Source organism: Lithobates pipiens, unplaced genomic scaffold (genome assembly GCF_037356315.1).
Source record: "Lithobates pipiens isolate NorthernLeopardFrog02 unplaced genomic scaffold, aLitPip1_a1.2 Scaffold_8, whole genome shotgun sequence".
In the NCBI taxonomy this organism is placed as follows: Eukaryota; Metazoa; Chordata; class Amphibia; order Anura; family Ranidae; genus Lithobates; species Lithobates pipiens.
The window spans coordinates 201,917,522-201,941,483 of record NW_027507903.1 but is presented as its reverse complement, the minus strand read 5'-3'; the positions used below and the strand labels follow the sequence as shown (position 1 = coordinate 201,941,483).

At 46.8% G+C, this 23,962-nt stretch overlaps 1 protein-coding gene across 1 annotated transcript in view; it reads right to left on the bottom strand.

The window, feature by feature from the left end:
* AASS (aminoadipate-semialdehyde synthase) overlaps positions 1-23,962 on the bottom strand; it is a 156,525-nt gene that overhangs the window by 81,065 nt on the left and 51,498 nt on the right. Inside the window, exons 2-3 of the mRNA XM_077472495.1 lie at positions 23,491-23,708; positions 8,264-8,440 (exon numbers count right to left, since the gene is read on the bottom strand). Coding sequence (XP_077328621.1) covers positions 8,264-8,440; positions 23,491-23,700 — 387 coding nt within the window. The 5' untranslated portion in view covers positions 23,701-23,708. The remainder of the gene's footprint in view (positions 1-8,263; positions 8,441-23,490; positions 23,709-23,962) is intronic.

Here is a 23,962-nt window from a genome sequence, read left to right as displayed (position 1 = left end):
TAGTTTCAGGGCACCCGCCATTTATTACCTAATAAAGGTTTAACCCCCTGATCACCCGGCGGGTGTCATTTGTGACTAATAACTGTTAGGGCAGTTAGGGTTAGCCCCCTTTAGTTCTAAGGTACCCCCTAACCCCCACAATAAAGGTTTAACCCCGTGATCACCCCCCGTCGCCAGTGTCACTAAGGCTGGGTTCACATTGCAGCGGTTTATGAGAACGGATGTGATTCGCACCGCACTGCAGTGCAAATCACATCCGATCTCTGTGCGATTCGAGTTCAGCTATACAGATAGTATGGCTGAATTCGTGTCGCACCCGCCGCAAACTCGCACGGGACCCTTTTTTTGGTCCGCAGCAGAATCGGATCGCATGGGTGTTCACACCATGCGATCCAAGTTTGCAGATCGCACTGCGATATGCGAACTGATCTGGGGGTGTTATTAACATTTCACTGACACTCCCAGCAGTTCGCATAGGGCAGTGTGAACTGCCGCCGGGAGGCATGCGATGCGGGAACCCGCCGCGCATTCGTGGCGTTCCCGCATCGCTCCAGTGTGAACCCAGCCTAATAAGCGATCGTTTTTCTGATCGCTGTATTAGTGTCACAGGTGACGCTAGTTAGGCAGGTAGGTATTTAGGTTCGCCGCAGCTTTTTATAGCGCCAGGGACCCCCATATACTACCGCATAAAGCCCCCTGATTGCCCCCTAGTTAACCCTTTCACCAGTGATCACCATATAACTGTTACAGGTGACGCTGGTTGGTTAGTTATTTTTTTATAGTTTCAGGGCACCCGCCATTTATTACCTAGTCTCACTAGTGTACCCCTAAATTTAGGGGTGTCTACTTTCCAAAATGGGGTCATTTGGGGGGGGGTTTGTGCCATCTTGGCATTTTATGGCCTTCAAAACTGTAACGCCCTTAGAAAGCCTGAAGGCGGTGCTTGGTTTTCGGGGCCCCGTACGCGGCTAGGCTCCCAAAAAGTCCCACATATGTGGTATCCCCGTACTCAGGAGAAGCAGCAGAATTTATTTTGGGGTGTTATTTCACATATGCCCATGGCATGCGTGAGCAATATATCATTTAGTGACAACTTTGTGAAAAAAAAAAAAAAAAAAGTTTGTCATTTTCCCGCAACTTGTGGCAAAATATAAAATATTCCATGGACTCAACATGCCTCTCAGCAAATAGCTTGGGGTGTCTACTTTCTAAAATGGGGTCATTTGTGGGGGTTTTGTGCCATCTTGGCATTTTATGGCCTTCAAAACTGTAATAGGTAGTGAGAAGTGAACTCAAAAATTTACGCCCTTAGAAAGCCTGAAGGCGGTGCTTGGTTTTCGGGGCCCCGTACGCGGCTAGGCTCCCAAAAAGTCCCACATATGTGGTATCCCCGTACTCAGGAGAAGCAGCAGAATTTATTTTGGGGTGTCATTTCACATTTGCCCATAGCATGTGTGAGCAATATATCATTTAGTGACAACTTTGTGTAAAAAAAAAAAAAAATATTTTTTTTTTTGTCATTATTCAATCGCTTGAGGCAAAAAAATAAAATATTCAATGGGCTCAACATGCCTCTTATCAATTTCCTTAGGGGGTCTACTTTCCAAAATGGGGTCATTTGGGGGGGGGGTTTGTACTGCCCTGCCAATTTAGCACCTCAAGAAATGAGATAGTCCACTACCCTCCACTGGTTCGTATTCCGAACCAGAATTGGATAATGAGAGCTCCCCGCTGCTCTCATCATCCGACATGGTGAGGATGTTATATGCCTCCTCAGCTGTGTAAACTCTTTGGGACATGGTGGTACTTTTGACGGGCTTGTGTGACAGAACTGGTGGTGGTACTGACAGCTCACTGATGGTGGGCCTGTGTGATGGTACTGACAGGTTACTGATGGCCTGTGTGATGGTACTTATAGCCGGACCGGTGAAGCGGTAGTGATGTCGGGCCTGTGTGACAGATGGGCTGTCAGATCCAGATGGTTCTGATGGTGGCACTGATAGCGGTACTGTTAGTGGTACTGATGGTGGCCTGTATGACAGATGGGCTGTCAGATCCAGATGGTACTGATGGTGGTACCGATGGCGGGCTTTGTGACAGATGGGCTGTCTGATTCAGATGATACTGATGCCGGTGCTAATGGCGGTGGCTGTGCTGATGGCGGTGGATGTGCTGATGGCGGTAACGGTGGCGGTGCTGATGGCGGTAGCTGTGCTGATGGCAGTACCGATGGGGGTGCTGATGGTGGGCTACGACAGGTCCTGCTGGGCTGCGACAGGTCCTGATGGGCTGCGACAGGTTCTCTTTATTGGCAAGGGGGGGGATTTGTGTTGAGCACAGTAAATGTATGACAAAAAGGTGTTTCACTCACAGATCAGATCTCTCCTTCTCTCTCCTCACGATCAGTGTGAGGAGAGAGGAAGAGGAGAGAGAAGGAGAGAGAAGGAGAGAGAAGGAGAGAGAAGGAGAGAGAAGGAGAGAGAAGGAGAGAGAAGGAGAGAGAAGGAGAGAGAAGGAGAGAGAAGGAGAGAGAAGGAGAGATCCCTGGATACCGCTGCAGTGTTTATACTTGTGACCGGCTGTGATTGGACACAGCCGATCACGTGGGTAAACAGCCATTTAATTGACTGTTTACCCTGATCGGGATGGGGATATGTCCAAGGGACATATACCATCTCCGATCGGCGTGCTGCTTGCTCTCGGCGAGCCCGATTTGTTTTGACATGTAACCGTCTGTTATTGGATACAGCCGATCACATGGTAAACAGCCAATTTCATTGGCTGTTTACCCTGATCGGGGAATCGCTGTGTCCGAGGGACAAGCGTCATCCCCGATCGACGTGGTGCACGCCCCCGGGGGCGCACAATGGCATTGTATCCTGCAGGACGTCATATGACGTGATGTCAGGATAATCAAACCACTTTGCAGCCGTCTATTTGTAATAGGGCGGGCGGCAAGTGGTAATCTTGACCTTAGGGACATCCCCAAGCAGTGTAAAAAATGAAGGGTGGGAACAGAAAGACAAACCCCACCCATAACAAAAAAACTCCTCAGAGGAGTTGAAACCTTAAATGGCCACCTGCAACACCTTGCGGCCGAAGCATGCATCCGAAGATGCGCTCACATCAACCTTGTAAAATTTTGTTTAAGTGTGAACGGACAACCAGGTCGCCACCTTACACACCTGGGAAATGGACGCTTGATGTCGGAAAGCCCAGGAGGCACCAATTGCCCTGGTAGAATGTGCCATGGCAAGAAAGGGCCTGCCACATTATGGCATAAGCCTGAACCATGATCTGTCTGATCCACCTAGAAATGGTGGCCGATGAGACCGCCAGGCCCTTCTTCGGACCAGCCATTGATACAAAACAAAGTTTGACCTCCGAAAAGGAGCTGTAAAAAAGGAGCTGTAAAAAAGGAGCTGTAAAAAAGGAGCTGTAGCAGACAGATACACCCGCGGAGCCTGTATTGTCCAAGAATGCAAAGCAACCTCTTTGGGATGAGACGGCCGAGGACATGAGGACGGAAGCATAATGTCCTCATTTAGATGAAACAAAACAACCTTTGGAAGAAACGAAGGCTGTGGGCGCAGCACCGCCTTATCCTTGTGGAAGATCAAGTAGGGAGACTTGCATGACAAGGCTGCCAACTCAGAAACCCGCCTTGCAGACGTAATAGACACTAAAAAGACTACTTTCTGAGAGAGTGTCTATAAAGGAATCTCCCTAATGTTTTCGAATGGCGGTTTCTGAAGAACCGAGAGCACCAGATTCAAAACCCACCGGGGGGGAATTGTTCAGTGGTGGTCATACCTCGTTCACGTTAAAACCAGCGATGGTAAGGCAGGATGAAGTATTGGACCTTGCGACAGAAGGTCCTCCTCCATCGGCAGCCACCAAGGAACATCCGCCACCATTCGTACTATGTCGGCGTACCAAGGACATCGAGGCCAATCTGAGGCAATCAGAATCACCGGAATTCCCCAGGCCTCCACTCTGCGTAGCAGACGAGATAGGAGTCTGACCAGGGGGTGGGAGGCATAAGTCATGGAGCCACCAACGCGTCTAACGCGTCCACCCAGGGATCTTTTGACCTGGCCACTAAGCTCTGTACCTTCCGATTGAGCCGAGAGGCCAAGAGATCCACATCTGGCATGCCCCACCTTAGGCAGATGAGCCAAAACACTGAATGCAGCGACCATTCCCCTTGGTCCAGCAGCCGACGACTGAGGTAGTTCGCCTGCCAGTTTTCTACGCTGGACTGGATACGGCTGACAGAGCCGGTACATGCTGCTCTGCCCACTGTAGGATGTGAGCGACCTCCAGCGATGCAGCCGAGTTCCTTGTCCCTCCTTGATAGTTGGTATATGCTACCGCCGTGGAGTTGTCCGGCTGGATCCTGACCAGACGCCCTGGTAGCCTCTGCGACCATGTGGAGAGGCACCATCTGATCACCTGGAGCTCCAGCACATTGATCGGCAGGCAGGATTCTTCCTGCGTCCAGCGACCCTGGGCCAACTGTAAGTCCCAACCTCCCCCAGCCGGTCAAGAGGAGATCGTCCAGGTAACCCACGATTGTGATCCCTCGTTGTCTTAGCAACACCAGAATTGGGGCTAACACCTTGGTGAAGACCCTTGGCACCGTCGCTAGGTCAAAGGGGAGAGCTACAAATTGGTAGTGCTCTTCCCTGACCGCAAATCGTAGAAACCTCTGATGCCTGACGCATATGGGGACATGCAAGTATGCGTCCTTGATGTCCAAAGATGCCAAGAAATCACCCTGATGGAGTGCAGCAACCACAGAACAAACCGATTCCACCCTGAACCTTCGCACCTTCATGAAGCAGTTGAGAGCCTTGAGATCCAGGGCCAGATGGACCCCTTCCTTCTTTAGGACTACAAACAGATTGAAGTAAAATCCCTGAAACCTTTTTGACGTTGGTACAGGTACTATCAACCCGCGCAGCAGCAGGTCCTGTACTGCCCCAAACAGGACCTCCCGATGAGCCAGAAGAAGATGAAGATTGGAGGGAAAAAAATCAGTTTGGCAGTCGAGAAAGAAATCCTGTTGTGTACCCTGCCAAAACCAGTTCGCGGACCCACTGGTCAGAAAGAAGGGAGGTCCACCATACTGCAAGCTCCTGAAGGCGACCCACCACCCAAGAGACAGGGGCAAACCTTCATGCGGCAACAGATTTGCTCGCCGATTTGCGAAACCAGGGATGCTTTTGTCCCTCAGCGGGCACCTTGCTGGACTGGGAAAGCTTAGCAGCCGACCCAGGCGGACAAAACATCCATTTCTAAGCAGAAAAGGAGGGCCCCTGCCTACGGCGTGTCTCTTTACCCTTTTTGAACTGTGGGAGGAAAGCACTCTTTCCCCCTGTAACATTCTTAATAATGTCATTCAATGAGGCTCCAAATAGCCTCTCACCTTGGAAAGGCAAATCTGCCAGCGCTTTCTTAGATGCTTGGTCAGCAGACCAGCATTTAAGTCAGATCAGGCGACGCAGCACTACTGCCGATACCGAGGCTCTAGAAAGCAAAGGGGCCACATCACAGACACACTTAAGGTCCTGCACCAACTGGTCTGCCAGTTTCATGCAGACTGGGGAAACCTGTTCCTTCTGCAACTCGCGGTGCAACAACTTAGCCCATTCAGTAAGCATCTTTGACACCACCAGGGCCGTGGCTAACACTGGCCATAATGCTGACCCCACCACCATAAACATGTACAGAGCAACCACCTCGGCTCTTCTGTCAGCAGGGTCCTTGAAAGAGGGGGACCCTTCCACCGGAATGGTAGTTACCTTAACCTGGATACCGGGAGGTCAACAACCAGAGATTTCCATTTTTTTCAGGAAACTCTCCTCAAAAGGGGTAACGCACCGCCATCCGAGGACTGAAAAAGGTCCGCTGTGGGATTCCCCACTCGTTCTAAAAAAACGAATCAAAATAAGTTAAATACGGAAACACCTTAGCAGTGTGGGCCCCAGCCGTATCCTCGATCTTTAAGGATACACGCTGCACTGCTGTGATAAGTGCTCCTATTAGCGATTTTTCCTGCTCTGACCCGGTCTGCATCTTCTGAAACATCAGAACAGGGGCCGTCTGCCACAGTGGGACTCGAGTCTGAATTGGGGGGGTAGGAGGGGGCATTTTTTACCGGGGGACCGGTTGCTATAATAGGGATGTCTGGGGAAGAAGCGCCAGCTTCTGATGCCATGCTGGTCCACTCTCGTCTGTCACCCATGGGGACCTAAGGTAAATCACAAAAAAAGCCCACCCTCCTCCTAGCTGCCACAGACTGGAGGTGTCCCCAGCAGGAGTCACCACCCAGACCCAGGTACTGTGCTGCAGCACATGGCTGCGTCTACAAGAAAATGGCTGCAGCCACCGAAAAATGGCCACGGCTCCAGCAGCGGCCAGTCCCCACATGCAGCACACAGACACCCCAAGGATGGCACTAAAATAGGGAAAAAAAACAAGTGGACCACCAACCACCCAGTGCAGCCCCCTGCCAATACCCAGAGACCGCCCAGAGGACCCCCCGCCAAGTACATGCTCCACACCCCCTATGCCCAGGCACACAGCAGGCCCCTTATGTGGGAGGAGGGAAAGGGACAGGAAGAGAAGGGATAGAGGTAGACCCCCTAGTCGACCTCCCAGGGAATGCCCAGCTGCTTCGTCCTGCCGAAACTTACCCCTCCTGCCGGGACTGCTGGACGCATTCCATGGACAGACCCATCACCAGATCAGTACGGGGTGGCTGTCGGCCACGGCACACTGTGACACAGACAGCAGTAGCCCGGTCATGTGTGTCCCGGAGGATATAGCTCACCGGCCGGCCCTGGACCAGAAGGGGGATGTCATGGCCGACCCAGCGTGTAGCACATGCTCGATGGCCAGGCTGGGGAGACTACCAGGATATATATTATCCAGTCTGTTTGTAGATCACAGGGATCAAAAAAACAGCAGAAAAAAATTCCAAGGACTACTGGTCCCCACAGGGAGCCAAGTGGAGCCAAGTCCTTCTCCTAGACTAGGCAGAAGAAAAAAAACTAAGCTGCTGGTAGCAGAGTGAGGGGTTATAGTCAATAGAACCTCCCCCTGGTGGGTACTGTACAGCTTTGCTTTACTTTTTTTTTTTTTATTGGATATGTTTTATAGCAGAAAATAACTAACTTCCTATTTTGGTTATAGGACAAGCAAAAACACAGGAACTCTTTCTTAGCCTATCCAAAATGAGAGGGAGTCAAGTCAAGTCTCTCACACAGCACTGAGGGGTCCCATTGGCATTCATCAGAAGTGGGGAAAATTCCAAGGCAGCGCACACCTTACCAACATCACACACTAAACACCAATTCTGGGATTTGGGCAATGGTTGCCTCAAGTGCTTGCAAAGGCCTTTTTGGCATCCGGGCACACCCACCTAAAATGGTTGTAAAGCCACACTGTGATGTTAATATAATCCTATCCGTTAGATAACATGTGCCCCAGTGTCTGTGCTTTATAAAACTTTATAAAATAATTATGACGATTTCTACCTTTTTTCAGAGCTTCTTCCAGCGCTCACGTGACTGCTCGCTGCTCTCCTCTCCCAGTCCGATAGCTACATGGCCGAGAACTCCCACTGACATCAGCCGGGAGGAGAGGAGGGGAGACGAGGAAAGAGCCAAGCAGTCATGTGAGCACCAAGCGGTGCTCTGAAATAAGGTAGAAATTGTCTTTTTTTTTTTTATAGAGCACAGACACGAGGGCACATGTTGTTATCCAACAGTGGCTATTGTATTAACATCACATTGTTTTATAGCAACGGGGAAGGGGGCAGAGCAGCACTGATAACAGCTAGCAGGCAAGGAGAGGGAGGACAGAGGAGAGAGCGGATGACGGAGGCACGTAAACTGACCCCGATGTCAGGGCTCAGCAGCCATGATAAACTGTGGTCAGTCTACAGAGGGGAGGGCAGAAGCAGATATGATCAACCAGGTATTTTGGGTGACAGAAAGGGCCAAATTACACAGCACAAGCACTGTATAACATGTTTTAAGGAGACAGGATCCATATTTTTTTATTTTAGGGCAACAAACACTTTAAAAAGCGAGTATTCAACAATTGCAGCTCATTCCTGGAAATGTTCTCTATAAAAAGTGGAATGTTCTCTATGTAGAAGAATCATGTTTATACAGTGACAAATAAAAATGAAGATGAAGATGGACCTTCCATTTCACAAAACAGTTGAATACATTTTTCTTTTGCTACATACCAGTTTCAGAATTTCATCCAGTAAGGTCATATTTGCCTCTTGGGCTTTGATAGTATGCGAAAAGAAAGCATAGGTCTTTTTGGGAATGAGCTTGTCTTCTGGTGGCCGCTTAACACCCACAATTAGAGATGCCTCAGAGATGTCTTCCTGAATAATTCCTCCAGCTTTAATGTACTCCTACAAAAAAATGAAAAGCATAGAAAAAAATAAAAAAAATTAGGAATGTAATTAAGAGTTCTATTAAAAAAAAAAAAAAAAAAAAAATATATGTATTTACTGCCAGAGTAAACATTTAAAAAATCTCAAACAAAGTTTAATTAACCAAAAATGTGCCAATGATCATCACCTGCATACAAGAATATTGCACTAAACAGCGTAAAAAGAGATATAACCCACAACAATGAATGCTTGGCTGGAAGCCACTATGAAAAAAAAGAAAAAAAAAAAGAAAGAAGAAAGTACCGTTTCCCACACAAGTAAACAAGCTCAGCAGAAGGCAAATACATCTAAGAAAAAAAAAAAATATATATATGATAATGATCAGTGTTCTTATGGGTACATGTTCCAACATCTACTTACCCCACAGGAACAAAACAAGAAAGTCTGAGAACCACCACAGGCACACCTTTAAAGCCCTGTAAAAGCGATCAGAAGCATGCCAAATCACTTTTACCTAAAAGCCCATCACTGGGATTAAAAATCCAAACCAAGCTCATTATGGAAGCAGCAGCCATGAGTTTGCTTTAACTCCATCAATACCAGGACTTTATAAATGTACCTCGGTAGACAAGGGGGTATACAAGGTAAACAGAATAGGTCTCAATATGCATTCTTGTGTAACGCCGTATAAAAGCGGTTTTGCACTCAAACATTTAAAAAATCTGCTGACAGACAGGGTTTTTGTGGCAGAAGTGACCCAAAATGGTCCTCTTGCTTGTCAGGGGTAATGTACACCAAGCCATCTGCAGCTCAGAGTACATTTACAGCACCCGCTCTGTGCCATAATGTATTGACTCCTGCACATACGTACAGGAGTGGCATCACAGCCTAGCCATTCAAGCAGCCAAAGTGTACCTGGAAGAAAGACCAAAATCTGATGGAAGGGCCCAAGCAGCTTTGGGTGGCATGCTTTGACAGGCAAGCATGTCATAATGCGCTAGTATGCAGAGCATACTAGAACTATACGGCATAAACCTGCAGAAATTTTGGTCAGAAATCTGAGCCAATATGCTGCATAAGCAAAATAGCATTAAAGCGTTTGTTACCCCAACACTTCATATTCCTGATAAGTGGCTGCTGTATCATCATGAGAAAGTATCCTGTTCTGTGTATTGCTTCCTTTGTGTGAAATCCTCAATGTGTAGCTGCCAGTGGTTTCCTATTAAAAACTGACCACACTAAGCAGAACACACTGTGGTCAGTTCTCTAGCTATGCTGGGAACTCAGTGTGCTCTCCTCCAATGATCAGTCTTGTCCTGACATGCTGCAGCTTAGTGTGCTGTGGTTTTCCCTCCCCCTGGCTCTTATGCAGCTGAGAGCAGAGGGAATGTGATCACTTGTAGCAATAGCATATTCAGTTTACCCATTCACCCTAAAAGCAAACGGATAATTACCTGACCCCTAATGAATTTTTTTTTTTTTTTTTTTTTACTATACACAGGAACCAATTGCTCAAAGCACTTCATGATAATGTAAGAGCCACAATGAGAATCATTTAAACATTTAGGCATATGTTATGATCTAATGACAATAATAGCATCAATATACATGTTTTCTGAGGCTGGGTTAGATCTCCCCAGAGTGGCTCAATGATATTGAGGTCAGGAGACTGAGATGACCACTCCAGAACCTTCACTTTATTCTCCTGTAGCAAATGACAGGATGACTTGGCCTTGTCTTTTGGATCATTGTCATGTTGAAATGTCCAAGTACGTCCCATGCGCAGCTTCCTGGCTGATGAATGCAAATGTTCCTCCAGTATTTTTGATAACATTCTGCATTCATCTTGCCATAAATTGTGACCACATTTCCTGTGCCTTTGTAGCTCACACATCCCCAAAACATCAGCGAACCAGCTCTGTGTTTCACAGTAGGAATGGTGTACCTTTCTTCATAGGCCTTGTTGACTCCCCTCCAAAATGTATATAAAGAGAAAAAAATAAAATAAAATAGTGTATATATATCGTATTTGCTGGCGTATAAGGCGACTGAGCGTATAAGGCGACCGCCTAATTGTCCAGCTAAAACGTTGGTTTTGACATATGCTCGCCCTATAAGATGACCCCCTTTCGACTAGTCTGTCTAGTAGCTTAGGTAACATACTGAAACAGCAATAAGTCTGTGCAATTTAATCACAAGCTTTGTGAAGCAGTGCTGTGGTGGTAAATACCTCATGTGCCTGGCAAAATCCACTGATGGAGGGTCGGGTGCTTCAAACCAAATCTCCGGTGTTGAATGGCGAGGTGGCCGTGGAGGGAAGAGGAGCCGAGGGGTAGCCGCATTCCGTAACATACTGTATACAGTATTACAGTGTACCGTGCCAATCACGGCAAGCGATGTATTCTATTAATGAATACAAAGCCTGCACGGATTGGCTTTGAGATTCAAAGAGGCGCGGGCTGATATTACAGCCTCTGCCAATCCGTGCAGGCTTTGTATTCATTAATAGAATACATCGCTCGCCATGATTGGCTCGGTGCGGACATTAATGCTGACATCCATATACCAGCGTATAAGACGACCCCCGATATTTGGGGGATTTTTTTTAAGTATAAAAGGTCGTCTTATACGCCGGAAAATATGATTATATATATATATATATATATATATATATATATATATATAAATAAAAAAGGAGGAGATTTGGGACTTTAAATGAAGCCATGGCTAGGTATGGTCATGTGCCTCCATCCCTATCATTGTGATGAAAAGGAGCAAAAATGCAGCAGAAAAAGCAAAAGAGATGCAACAAAAATGGTAGGACATCATATGAAGCGCATGGTAACAAAATGATGAGAGTAGTGCATAGTAAAATAAATGAATACTACATAGATGCATGTTTACATTGAATTCCATAAACAAAGAAATACACACTTCCATGGTGCCAATTTCTAAAACCGTAATATCTGGTAATATATTTGTAAACATTAATCACATGATCAGATTAACCACCTCAATACAGTGCACTTACACCCCCTTCCTGCCCAGACCAATTTTCAGCTTTCAGCGCTCTTACAGTTTGAATGACAATTACTCAACATTGTACCCATTTGAAACTGGAGTTCTTTTTTTTTTCCACACAAATAGAGCTTTCTTTTGGTGGTATTTAAAGCGGGAGTCCGCGTTTTTTTTTTTTTTTTTAAAAGCCAGCAGCTACAAATACTGTAGCTGCTGACTTTTAAAATAGTGACACTTACCTGTCCAGCGCGCCCGCGATGTCGGCACCCGGAGCCGATCTCTCGATCGTCTCTCGGGTGCTGCCGCCGCCGTCTTGGGTATGGGAATCAGGAAGTGGAGCCTTTCTGCTTCATTTCCCGGTTCCCTACTGCGCATGCGCGAGTCGGATGGACCCGCTGCCTCTGGGATCTGTGTGTTTCCCAGCAGGCAGCGGGGGACTTTCGGAAAGGGGCGTAATCTACGCCCCTTTCCGCAGAGAGCTATCCCGGAAGTGGGTGCAGATACCTGTAGGTACCTGAAAGGTGACAATTGTGGCGCCGGAGGGGGGCAGGATTCCAATGAGCGGAAAGTCCACTTTAGGGTGGACCTCCGCTTTAATCACTGGTGGGTTTTTTATTTTTTGTGCTATAAATAAAAAAAAGACCGTAAATCTTTCGGTCCTAAAATTTAGCAACTGTATTTATCGGCGTATAACACGCAGCCCAAGTTTAGGAGGGAATAAAAAAAAAAAAAAAAAAAAAAAAACCTTTTTAGGAGGAAGTTTAAAGGGAAAAAAAAAAAAAAAAAAAAAACTTACATTTAAATGCCCATCAATGCAGCCTTATCAGTGTCATTTGCAGCCTTGCATTGCAGCCTTGTCAGTGTCATTTTAAAAATGGCGCTGCCGAGATACAGAGCGGATGTCCCATGTATCTCGGAGGCGCTCGTTCTCAGCGTATTTTCGGCCCTTCTCAGCCTATTTTTAGCCCCTTCTCATCGGCCCTTCTCAGCAGCCCTTCTCAGCCCATTTTCGGCCGCACTCGGCAGCTTTCCGAAAGCTGCAGAGAACGGCCGAAAATACCTGAAAGCCGCCGAGAGAGGCACAGAAGGTTAGGAAAGGAGGGGGGGGGGGGGGTCGGCTTATAACATTCCCCCCCCGATTTCCCCCTGATTTTAGGGGAAAAAGTGCATGTTATACGCCAATACGGTAATTAGTAATTTTTCTTCATAAATTTTGGCCAAAATAGGATTTTTTTTGTACTCGCTGTAAAATCCTTTTCTCTGTAATTCACTGACCGACAGAGCTCCTCTCATAACCATTGGGTTGTTCTGCCCTATTAGGAGATACTAGGCATTAGTTGTAACACAACACTCAGAACTCTTAGTTCCGCCCAGGGGGCGGTCCCTTGGACAACAACCCTCCATCTTGCCATGCAGTTATCAGTATGTCAACAAGCAGTATAACGTAAAAAGGAGGCAGTGCTGTATCGGTCGGTGAATTACAGAGAAAAGGATTTTACGGAGAGTACAAAAAAAAAAAAATCCTATTTTCTCTTACATTCACAGACACAGCTCCTCTCATAACCATTGGGACGTCCCAAGTGTGGAGGATCCACCACAAAACCAGGGTACCCTCAACAGGAGTGACTACCCACAACCGCACACATTCCATTGCGGAATGTAATGCAACAGCACATTAACTTAACGGTACTGTGCTTTTATCCAAAAAAAAAAAACAGGAAAAAAGCTAAATATATTGCATATTCAATTGCAACTATACGGCCGCCTGCAAAACTTTGTGGCCAAAACAGGCATCAGCCGATGCACTGACGTCTACCTTGTAGAACTTGGTAAACGTGTGGACAGATGACCAGGTCACTGCTTTTACACACCTGAACGACAGGCGCTTGGTGTCGGAAAGCCCAAGACATTCTGATTGCCCTAGTGGAGTGGGCCGTGACCGGAAAGGGGGGCACCTTCCCCTTCGAGGCATAGGCTTGAACTACAATCTGTCTGATCCACCTGGAAATGGTGGCCGACGAGACCGCCATGCCTTTCTTGGGACCAGCCACAGAAGCGTGACAAAAAGTCACGCTTCTACATAAAAAAAGCAGACTGATGGGCCCGCAGGGTTCCTAGGTCCTTCTCCACTAGGCAAAATAAAACTGATGACTGCATGGCAGGGTGGAGGGTTGTTGCCCAAGGGACCTCCCCCTTGGCGGAACTAAGAGTTCTGAGTGTTGTATTATGACAAATGCCTAGTATCTCCTAGTAATAGGGCAGAACAACCCAATGGTTAGGAGAGGAGCTGTGTCAGTCGGTGAATATAAGAGAAATTTATACTGCTACATATGGTAAAAATAACCCAGATTAGTGTATATTATTTGGTCTTTGTGAAAGTTAGAGAGTCTAAAAACTGATGCCAATCACTGAAAAGTGATCACATCTGATCAGGACTTCAGTACATTAGGTGAATCTCATTTCTTGAGACACTAAGGCCGCGTACACACGGGCGGACTGTCTGCCGAAACTAAGTTCGTCAAACAGTCCGCTCAAACTTTTGAATGAACGAACTTGCCCACACGGCACTTTTTGAGCGGACTAAGTTCGTCGTACTAAGTCCGCGCAACTTTTGAAATGAACGGACTCGCCCACACATGAGGAGGACAGTCCGCTCATTTCGAGCGCGTGTCAAGGTAGGCGGGGCCCGCGACGGAGACGTCGCGGGCTCCGCCGCCTGGAATGGACTTAAAGGGGAACTCCAACGCCAAAAAAAATCGGCGTGGGGGTTCCCCCAAAGTCCACAACAGACCCTTGTCCGAGCACGCTACCCAGCCAGCCAGGAAAGGGGGCGAGCGAGCGCGCCCCCCCCTCCTGAGCCGTACCAGGCCGCGTGCCCTTAACATGGGGGTGCCTTGGGGAAGGGGGGGCCGCGCGGCCCCCCCACCCCAAAGCACCTTGTCCCCATGTTGATGAGGACAAGGGCCTCTTCCCGACAACCCTGGCCGTTGGTTGTTGGGGTCTGCGGGCGGGGGGCTTATCGGAATCCGGGAGCCCCCTTTAATAAGGGGGCCCCCGGATACCGGCCCCCCACCCTATGTGAATGAGTATGGGGTACAATGTACCCCTACCCATTCACCTGTAAAATAAAAGTACCCAAAAAAAACACAACACACGAATTAAATATTTTATTGCACAGCTCCGGGGGTCTTCTCGCCGGACTCCTCCGCTATCTTCTTGTAGCTCTTTTGCTAGCGGAGGAGTCCGGCTTTCTTCCTCCCCGCCGCCGGCCTCTTCTCCCGACTTCGGGGGTCTTGTCCCCCTCTTCGGTTCTTCTGCTGGGCCACCGCGCCTTCTTATAGCTCTTTTGCAGGCGGTGGCCCGGTCTTCTGTCGCCTTCCGGTCTTCTTCTTCTGACGCGTCGCTCTCTCCGGCCGGAATGCCAGAGCCGCGCTGTGCGGCCACTTATATAGTGACAATGGGGCGGTGTCACATGGTATATGTCACATGGGGACTGACATCGTAAGGGGGCGGGGTCACCATGTGACACCGCCCCATTGTCACTATATAAGTGGCCGTGCAGCTCTGGCATTCCGGAGGGAGGGAAGGAGGGAAGGAGGAAGGAGGAGGGAGGAGGGAGGAGGGAGGAGGAGGAGACCGGGCCACCGCCTGCAAAAGAGCTATAAGAAGGCGCGGTGGCCCGGCAGAAGAACCGAAGAGGGGGACAAGACCCCCGAAGTCAGGAGAAGAGGCCGGCGGCGGGGAGGAAGAAAGCCGGACTCCTCCGCTAGCAAAAGAGCTACAAGAAGATAGCGGAGGAGTCCGGCGAGAAGACCCCCGAAGACGGAAGACCCCCGGAGCTGTGCAATAAAATATTTTATCTCGTGTGTTGTGTTTTTTTGGGTACTTTTATTTTACAGGTGAATGGGTAGGGGTACATTGTACCCCATACTCATTCACATAGGGTGGGGGGCCGGTATCCGGGGGCCCCCTTATTAAACGGGGCTCCCGGATTCCGATAAGCCCCCCGCCCGCAGACCCCGACAACCAACGGCCAGGGTTGTCGGGAAGAGGCCCTTGTCCTCATCAACATGGGGACAAGGTGCTTTGGGGTGGGGGGGCCGCGCGGCCCCCCCTTCCCCAAGGCACCCCCCATGTTGAGGGCACGCGGCCTGGTACGGCTCAGGAGGGGGGGCGCGCTCGCTCGCCCCCCTTTCCTGGCCGGCCGGGTAGCGTGCTCGGACAAGGGTCTGTTGTGGACTTTGGGGGGACCCCCACGCCGATTTTTTTCGGCGTTGGAGTTCCCCTTTAAGTCCATACCAGGCGGCGGAGCCCGCGACGTCTCCTTCGCGGGCCCCGCCTACCTGGAGACGCGCTCGAAATGAGCAGACTTTTCTCCGGGCGGGAACAGTCCGCTCATTTCGAAAGTACAGCGGACTGGCCCACACACGGGCGGACTGTCCGCTGAAACCAAGTTTCAGCGAACAGTTTTACGGAAATTCCGTAAGACTTTGTTCGTCAAACAGTCCGCTGAAACTGTCCGCTGACAAAGTTGGGCGAACAGTCCGCCCGTGTGTACGCGGCCTAACAAGTCAGGAAAGTACAAATACCCTCCAAATGACCCCATTTTAGAAAGTAGACATTCCAAGGTATTAAGTAAGTAGCATGGTGAGTTTTTTTAAATTGTAATTTTTTCCCCACAAGCCTTTGCAAAATGTAATTTTTTTTTATTTTATTTTTTTAACACAAAATTGTCATATTAGCAGGTATAACAAATTACACAACAAAATACATTCTGCTACTCTTCCCAAGTATGGCGATACCACATGTGTGAGACTTTTACACAGCCTGGCCACATACAGAGGACCAACATTTAAGTAGTACCTCCAGGAGCATAAATTACACATCTCATTACATTCCTACCTTTCACACTTTTGAAGGTCCTTGAGCACCAGCCCAGTGGAATTACCCACAAAATGATCCCATTTTAGAAAGAAAATACCCCAAAGTATATTCTATGGGGCATGGGCTGCAGACAAGTACTCGGGTACTCTGATGGACTGTGACAGGGTACTCGGGTATTCTGATGGACTGTGACAGGGTACTCGGGTATTCTGATGGACTGTGACAGATACTTATTGGTGTATACTGTAAGAGGTAACGAGACACAAGAACACATTAATAACATACCATCACATATTACTATTGTGCCTGCGTTAAGGTCTTCCTCAAGAACCCCCCCCCCCCCCATAAATTTCGGGTGGGTAACTAGTGCTGTCCTGAAAGACTACTGGAAAAGACATTACCGGTAAGCGTAACTTTAATTTTCCCTCCAGTCTTTCAGGACAGCCACAATGAGAGGCTAGACCAGCACTTAACATTTAGGGTGGGACTAAGGCCTGCAAAATCTTTCACCCAAAGGCTTGCGGATTTGCCAAACAACAACAGGTCCACCCTGTAACGTTTTAAGGTGGTGAAACTGGACCACATTGCTGCTTTGCAAATTTGCTCTGGTGTCGCTTCAGCCCTTTCCGTTTGAGAAACCACCAAAGCCCCAGTAGAGTGTGCTTTTATATCAATAGGAACCTCTTTTCCGGCTAACCTATATGCCTGGCCAATGGTTACCTTGAGCCATCTGGCAATGGTGAGACGAGACGCTTTATACCCCTTTCTTGCCCCAGAAAACAAAACAGTCTGACTTCCTTACTGTTTTTGCCAGCTCCAAGTATGGCAGGATACATCTCCTTACATCTAAGGTATGAAATTTAAACTCACTTTCTCCTGAAGGATTAGGGCAGTAGGTGGGTAAGATCATCTCCTGGCTTCTATGATACTTCAAGGCCACTTTAGGTAAAAATGACGGATCATTTTTTTTAAAAACTACCGGATCCGAAAAAACAAAAAGGAGGCCTGACAGATGAGGCCTCTATTTCGCTGACCCTCCTGGCAGTTGTCACTGCAACCAAAAATACTGTCTTGAAAAGTAAGATCCTTTAGTGAACAATTTTCTAAAGGCTCAAATGGTGGCTCTGTTATGGCCTGTAAGACCAGAGATAGGTCCCACTTGGGAAAGGGTGGATCTTGAACTGGTCTTTGTCTAGCTAGAGGTAGAAAATTCTGACCACCCAGGGGTTAGTGGCTAGAGGTTTTTCTACATGTGCGCTCAGCGCTGATACCTGGCTTTTAAGGGTAGAAATGGCTAACCCTTTATCTGCTCCACACTGCAAAAACACCAAACACTGCTATGGGGCTCTGCACATTGAAGGAGTTTTCTATGCACCACTCGTTAAAGCAAACCCAGACCTTTTTGTAGATCTGGCACATCTCCTTTCTGCTATTGAGGAGAGTCACCATCAGCCTTTCTGAAAATCCCTTACTTTTTAATATTCCTTCCTCAGTAGCCAAGCAAGTTCCAACAGTCACTAACCCCCGCTTCCTGCTCTGGTGCCCTCTCTGACTAAAGAACCTATACAGAAGCTACATAGTTAGTCAGGTTGAAAAAAGACAAGTCCAACTAGTTCAACCATAAAATAAAAAAAAATAATCATACAATCCCAGAGGAAGGCAAAAAAAAAAACCCCAGAAAAGCATGATCCAATTTGCTACAGCAGTACTTACACAATAGCTTTGTCCAAGATTCCCCTAGGGTGGCGCACTTTCTCCTAGAGCTATGTGAAGATTTTTCAGTAGCTTTCTGAAATACATGCAAGTAAAATAAACACCCTTTCCACAAATCATACAACCCTGGGGAGTGTACTAGACCCTTTTAATACGCAAGACCCCCCCCCCCCCCCACTACCAGGAACCATTCGTAGAGGGGGGGAAAATCCTAGAGAGGACCCTTCACCAGGGTGCTCTTACCTTAGGGTGGGTGGAGCTAGTATCGCTGTGCGCTGTCTGGGCGTCCGCTTCAGACAAGACCTGTGGTTGCTGCTTGTGGGGTCTCATGCTGCCTGTGCCACGTTCCCGACTCCTCTTCAGACTGCGACCGGCCCACTATCAGCCCAACGACCCGGAACCGGAAGACGGGGTTCAAAGGGAAGCATCCGCCCTCCACCAGAAATTACATCACCCACCGCCCAGCCGACTCACCTGGTTCCAATTGCGGCCTGCACCCGTGTACAGGGAGAGCGGAGCTGCCTCCCTGCTGCAACCTCTGAATGCGATAGTGGGCCCCCGGATCTCCTCCCGCACTCGGTGAAGCTGGCGGTGGGTATGTACCACACAATCTCCCTGGAAGAGCCCTGCCTTCCTTACAGGGCTTCAAATAGCCACAGGCTCCCTGACTGCCAGGCCTGGTTCCCAAAAAACAAAACAAAAAAAAAAACAAAAAAAAACACAAACAAACACACAGCACAGCGCCTCAACACTGGAGGAAACAATTGAAGTCCAGCAGGGGAAAGTGAAAACTTATGGGCTGGCGCAGTGTTTCCCAAGGAAGGGGAGGAGCCAAGGTCTCATTGTGGCTGTCCTGAAAGACGGGGAAGGAAAATATCCATTTATGGTTTCACATTGACATTTCTGCACAAGAGTAACTGCCTTGCACCCACGACTGACCCACTTTACAAAAGCAAAGCAATTGTCTAAACTTCTAGACCTAGGTGACAGACCATTTTAGGAAGCATTATTAAAAGTTAAAAGTTTACTTTGATGTAGTTGCATGGGAGGTTAGCAGAGTGTAAAGGAAAGAATAAATTGTCTCTTTCTCTCTGTCCTTTTGTGTATTCCAAGGCACTGAAAGCAAGATTTCACATATTCTTCCCCAGCAGGTTTTGTACTGGAGTATGCTTGTATCGTTCTGGAACACAGAAGTGGCCTTGGATTCCTTACACAAAAGACGTTCTTTCTTAATGTTACATGTATTAAGAACATTGGCCCGTTTATACATAAATTCTCAGAAAGCTGACCCCAATATAAAGTAAACACTGAAGCAACAATGTTGCATTTAAACTAACCTGCGCCAAGTCCATTCAATTGTGTATGTCCTTAGGAAAAAAGACATTACATTGCCAGAAAATCTAGACTTGATTAGGCAACACATCGGACTACAAAAACCTAATGACATACATTTAATATGAAATGTACACGGTTTTGTCAAGTGCACTTTTTTCTGATATCCTATAAAATAATAACAAGCTCTCATTTTCATTAAATACAAGAAAAGAAAAGCTTTTACTAGCCGGATCCTATGATACGCTATGAATTACTCGCTTCTTTCTGTACATAAAATAGAAGGGCAGTTCTGATTACCTACTGCTGGCCAAGAGAATTACATGTGCCTATTCTGAAGGAGATTTCAAAAGAACATATTCTGCACTACTTTAATGGGAACTAACTCAGAAATTAGCCCAATGCTGGTACTTGACCCCCACACTCCTAGCCAAATTTAAAGGCCACTTTGCTAGAGAATGTGTGGAGGGACAGGTGCAATTCTACACATATTGTGGGACTGCCTCCTTATTCAGGGTTTTTGGATAGAGATATTGCAAACAATAAGTGAGATTGTGGGCCATGCCATACCACATTAGCAATGGTCAACCTAAACATTGACCAAATCCCTCCGAAATCACAAAAAGTGATTGCCCATATACTGTCAGCAGCCAGGCTTATCCAGGACGAAACAATGGAAGGCTCTTGCTCCAACAATCCTAGATGTAGACTAATCCAAACTCATACCTATGAACTCCTGCTAACTAGGGATAGAGAGACATACCAAATGTGAGGGGGAAGGTTTGGTCCGTGTGGTTGGCTTGGTGTGAGAAGTTTACTAGAGGGATCTCAGTTTAAACTCTATGGTTATGTCATCTGACTAAAACCAATCAATCATACTCCACAATTCAGTCATGTAATGTTTTATGACTGGATGGATTTGTGATGTTGTTCATTTTTGTTTTACTGTACATTCTATATGTATGGTCATTTGTATTGACTCAAAATCTAAAAATCTATTGAATTAAAAAAGAAAAAAAAAAAAAAAAAAAAAAAAAAAGGTCATACGTGTTTTTTTTTTTTTTTTTTTCCTTCAATGTTTCCAAAAAAAGAAAAAAAATATATATATATTTTAAAGGGAAAAAAAAAAACATCCGCTTTCCTCCCTTTGTCAAATGTCATTCTGGGTCCCTGTTCACAGTTTCCGCAACACTTGGAATGGAAGTGGGAAGCAGGTACACCGATTAGCTCATATACAAATAGAAAAGCCTTCCATAGTGTAAAACCAAAAACTTATTATAGAAATGCAACAACGTAAACACTCAGTTTGAGATCAAAGCAAACAGCAGATTCCAATACAATATAAAAGGTCTCTGTTCCGCCGTGCCTCGGAGATCAAAGTTCAACCAACTCCTTCCTATGCGTTAGGTCACAGAACACGCATCTTCATCAGGGATCCATGCGAGTGTTACGTTGTTGCTATTATACAATACATTTTCGTTTTCTATTTGTATATGAACTAATCGGGGAGCATCTGTGGGGGAAAGTGACCAGAAAGGACACAGACAGACCATCGGTACCACTAGCAATTAGGAGAGACGTGCTAACCAGCGTGTTTGATCTGTGATATAATACAGATCAAACTTTGAGGTGAGCTGCCACCCCCATACTTGAGGTGGATATCACCATCATGGGAGTTATATGGGAAAACACATTATCATAAAAAGAAAAAAAGAAAAAAAAAAATAGGACTGCAAGAAGTTATTTTTGCATTTTTAGCAGTTTTCTGGGACTTTGCACCTGTCTTGGAACTAACTAGTTTAGCATCACAGTGGAACTGTTTGAATTTACTTTTTGCATTTTATAAATACTTATTTTTACAGATGCTTCTCAAATATGTTTTTATAAAAGGAACCTATATGTATCTTGATGTCCCTTGCTTACCGTTTTCACGATAGGATTGAGAGTTATAAACAAACTCACGGGTACCATTTTATACAATGAATAGATACAGTTAATATCTTTGTTTGCACTATTTTTTGGTTTTGCTTTTTGTTATCTTTGGGTTTTCATCCTGGAAGCAAAACACCAAATGATATATTTTAATTCAATCTATGTAGTGGAACAGCCCACTAGTAAAACTATTGGTGCTGGCTATGATGGGCCTCCTTGAGATGATTCAAAATAGACTTGGGCATCTTGGGTAGCCAGCAAACGTGGGGGTATTGCAGCTTTCGGGTAGTAAGAAGCCCTTTCCCCCTCATTTGTTGATATCTCCCGCATAACAATTAAAATGAGGGATTTTGTCTCCAATTGGAACTGATGGTGCAGGAATGGGGGCTAATCTGAGGTTTCATTGGTGCAGGAACCGAGACTGGCCTGCTGAGGCCTGATGGTGCAGGAACTGGGCTTATCTGAGGTATGAAGGTGTAGGATTTGGGAGGATCTAAGGTGTGAATATGCAGGAATGGAGCCCGATCTGAGGTGTGAAAGGTGCAAGAATTGGCACCAGAGCCATATTTAACAGTGCAGAGGTGGGGCTCTCTTTCAGTTCTTTCAGCCAAGGCCGAGGCTGTCCTCTATACAACAGAAGAAATGCTGTGGACTATCCCAGTACTGATAGACAAACAATCCACATTAAGGAAAAATATAATTTATTACATATAAAAAACATACAACTGAACAAAATCAATATACAGATAAAATGAATATTTAGCCTTACAGTATGCAAATACTAGGTTTTCCCCAAAAAATATCTGGTAATGGAGGTTTCCCTCAAATTAAAGGTCCTACGTGTTACACGGTCCTAATGCCGCTTTGTCAGGAAGAATAATCTATAAAACGGGGGATATATTTAGAGGAGACATACAAAATGTATAGATCAGCAATAATATTGAATGGTTGCTCACCCAGGAACCCAAAGCCAGTAACTGTCCCAAATCGGCCAAAGATTCCCCACACTGGATGATGGTACTTTTTATGCTTAAATTATAGGATGTAATATCTGAGGCTATACTCTAAAATTCCTTTAAACGCAGTGCAGAAAGGGGCAGCTGCCCTGGATCCAGTCATTGTTGTGGGGCCCAAAGCAGCTGCCACTTGAGCCCACACTGTCAAATGGATTTGGCTATCATGAATGAAGTTTTCTCCTGGTAACTTTGTATCCTGCCCTGGCCCGGCATGGGTTAAGTGTTCCAACAGTGTCCCCCACACTGGTCCACTACCTCCCAGACTGGCCGTGCCCTTCCCCCTTAGCTCAGTTCGAGTGAGTTTCTTCCCCTGGAGATGTTCTACACCCCTCGGCCTCCCTCCTGTGCGGGTTGCTGCCGGGTGACTCCTCTCTGCCAGATGAGGGTTGTGTCTCCCTCTTTGACACCATGTCCTACCCTGAGCCAGGCTCCCCCTGGGTGTCAAAGCTGCTGAAGGGGGGAGGGCGGGGCTGCTGGGTGTTGTAGCGCGGGCAAGTGATTGGGGTTTGGGAACCCCACAGCTGCCAAATATCACCCTTCCTTGCCTGCATTTCCCAACTATTGCTCCATAGCAGAATATGGAAGAACAGTGGTGCTTGTGAAGTCTCCTGGCAACCAGGATCGACTGACCACCACCACCCCTCCAGATCAAAACCCTCACCTCTCAACAAATAACCCCCCCCCCCACATCTCTACCCTCAACAAATAACACCTCTCATAATTGACAACCCCCCCCCCCTCCACCTCAAACAATATCCGCCCCTCCCCACCTTATCACCCGCAAAAACTGCCCCTCCCACCTCTCCACCCTCAACAATAACCCATGTAATGGCATGGGAGGGGGGTGAAGTTGCAGGAATTGGGTTGATCCGCGGTGTGAAGTTGCAAGATTTTGAGTGATCTGAGGTGTGAAAGTGCAAGAATTGGAACTGATCTGAGGTGTAAAGAAATTGGGCCTGATGCATTTCTTACTATTATTCATGTCGTATACAGCATTCAATTTTTTAATCCTTTCCTTTTCGCAATCGAGCGTGAAGTAATTTATTTTTATTTTGTGTAGCTGGCACTCAAATTTCTTAGAAAATATTTTTTAGTGCACTATGCTCAAAAGGTTGCCTACCCCATCATAGTGTGATACAATCAATAGCTGACAAGCACCAAGTCAAATTATACCTTCTCATGGATTGCTCTCCTATTAGACGGCTGCACTAGAACTTTATAGCCAAGATTTGTGAGTTCTTTGACATGCTTTGGTGCAAGAGGTGCTCGCCGCTCCCAGGCATTGATATCCTCCCTTCGAATCGCCAACACAGCTCTGTGGTGATGACGTACTAGATGACCAGGACTTGCATTGTATCTTGTGCAATTCAAAACCCGCCACATACTGATACCTGATGGGGAAAAGAAAAAAAACAATTTGCAGAAGCATCAAAATATACTGTAAGCCTTAAAAAAAGATATATATATTTGCCAGTGATTCATTCACACGAATCAATGGGGTACATGTAAGTAATACCAAATTGGTGTCCTTACAGAGGAGCTCCAGGCTCCTATGTAAAAACGTAAAGTCAGCAGCTACAAAATTGTAGCTGCTGACTTTTCATAAACAGCCACTTACCTGTCCCACGATCCAGCGATGGGCTCA